General features: G+C 38.7%; 1 protein-coding gene across 1 annotated transcript; it reads left to right on the top strand.

Annotated features, from left to right (window-relative positions):
• The first annotated feature begins 260 nt into the window (after positions 1 to 260).
• LOC138885365 (uncharacterized) lies at positions 261 to 872 on the top strand. The gene is made up of 2 exons (XM_070166309.1): positions 261 to 552; positions 616 to 872. Exons 1-2 carry the CDS (start codon positions 261 to 263, stop codon positions 870 to 872), a joined length of 549 nt encoding a protein of 182 aa, XP_070022410.1.
• The last annotated feature ends 912 nt before the right edge of the window (positions 873 to 1784 follow it).

The following is a 1784-nucleotide window of genomic DNA, read 5'->3' on the forward strand; positions in this document are numbered from 1 at the left end:
TCCTACTGGGAAGTAGGTCGTAGTTTTTTCACCTCTTGAGCCAGGTGTTTTTCACGTAAAATACTTGTGTTCTTTACTTTTCGCATTTACTATCTCTGCAATAGTAGGTTAAGGAACACTTAGAAGACATAATCAGTTTAAGCAAAAAATAGGACACCACACAAATCAACCCCCCTCTTGTGTGGTATTGAAGTTAAAATATCAATTGATGTCAGAGCAAGTTATCCATGAAAAGTCTAACACCTCAGGAACATATCAAGATGAACGCACCACCTGAAAACTGGGAAAGGCAATCCACTTCTAGGCCACCACTCTTTAATGGTCAGTACTACTCTTGGTGGAAAAACGGGATGAGAAATCACATCATCGGAGAAAACTATGAGCTATGGGACATTTTCACTGATGGTCCCCTAGATACAATGAAGAAGAATTCTGAAGGAGTAGATGTGTCAAAAACAAGAGCTAATTGCACTATTGAGGACTTGAGGAAATGGGAGAAGAATGCTAAGGCCAAGAAATGGCTTGTGTGTGGACTTGGTCCAGACGAGTACAGTAGAATTCAAAGATGTACCACTGCTAAGGAAATCTGGGACACTTTGCAAGTGGCTCATGAAGGAACACCTCAAGTGAAGAGGTCCATAGGAACACTACTGTATTCTCAATATGAGAATTTCACTATAAAGGAAGGGGAAACCATCCAGGAGATGTATACAAAGTTCACCACACTAACAAATGAACTGAAGTCTCTTAGAAGAATTATCCCGGAAGAAGATAGAGTTGAGAAGACCTTGACAAGGGTTCTACCAGTCAGAGCAAAATCACTACCATTCAGAAATCAAAGAACATTGTCACTCTCAAGTTGGATGAGCTAATTGGAAATCTCATTGCTTATGAACTTAGAAGGCAAACCATGAAGATGGATATACCTAAGAAGGAAATGAGCTGGCACTCATGATCACTGAAGGTTCTAAACTAGAAGATGATGAAATGGCCATGATCACAAAGGACTTCAAGAAGTACCTAATAAGAGGAAAAGGTCCTTCAAGAAGTGGAAACTACAGCAAACCAAGGATTCCTGAAAAGAAAACCCATGAGGGTGTTACAAGTGTGGGAAGACTGATCATCACATCGAAAATTGCCCTCAATGGGAAATTGAATGGAAGAAGGAAAAAGCTGAATTAAGAAACAGGAAGAAGGAACAGGTTTAACCCAAGAATAACAATTGATCAACAACGGCTATAGTTTCTACTTGGGGAGAAAGCTCGGATGATGAAGATGGAGATGAACAAGCACTTATGCCCATTGGAGAATCTGATGAGGAATCTGAGGTAAGTGTAATTAATCACAAAGACAAGATCAAAATTTTGTCTAAAGAAAGGCTATCTGAGTTACTTCTAGATTTCATTGATGTTACTGAGGATCTAAAAAATGAAAAGGAATAGTTGTCTAAGGAGTGTGTGATTTTGAAAGCTAAGTACAAAATCTGGAATTTAGGGTAGTGAAAGTGATAGTAAAAATGTTGAGTTAAAGAGCCAGGTACATGAACATGACACCACTGTCCCAGAGTTTAGATTTGAAAATCTTAAACTAAAATTAGGAACAGGCAAAACGAAAGTTGATCATACACAACTCACTTTAGAAGAAAATCTAAGAAAAATAAAAGATGAGTTGTACAAAAGAGATGAGCAGATAAGAGTCCTAAAGGAGAATCTAAGCAAGGTCAAGCACGAGCTAGACAGAACCTGCAAATGGAATAGGTCCTCAGATGCACTTTCATGGCTACA

The sequence above is a fragment of the Nicotiana sylvestris genome, chromosome 2 (assembly GCF_000393655.2).
Source record: "Nicotiana sylvestris chromosome 2, ASM39365v2, whole genome shotgun sequence".
Classification (NCBI taxonomy): domain Eukaryota; kingdom Viridiplantae; phylum Streptophyta; class Magnoliopsida; order Solanales; family Solanaceae; genus Nicotiana; species Nicotiana sylvestris.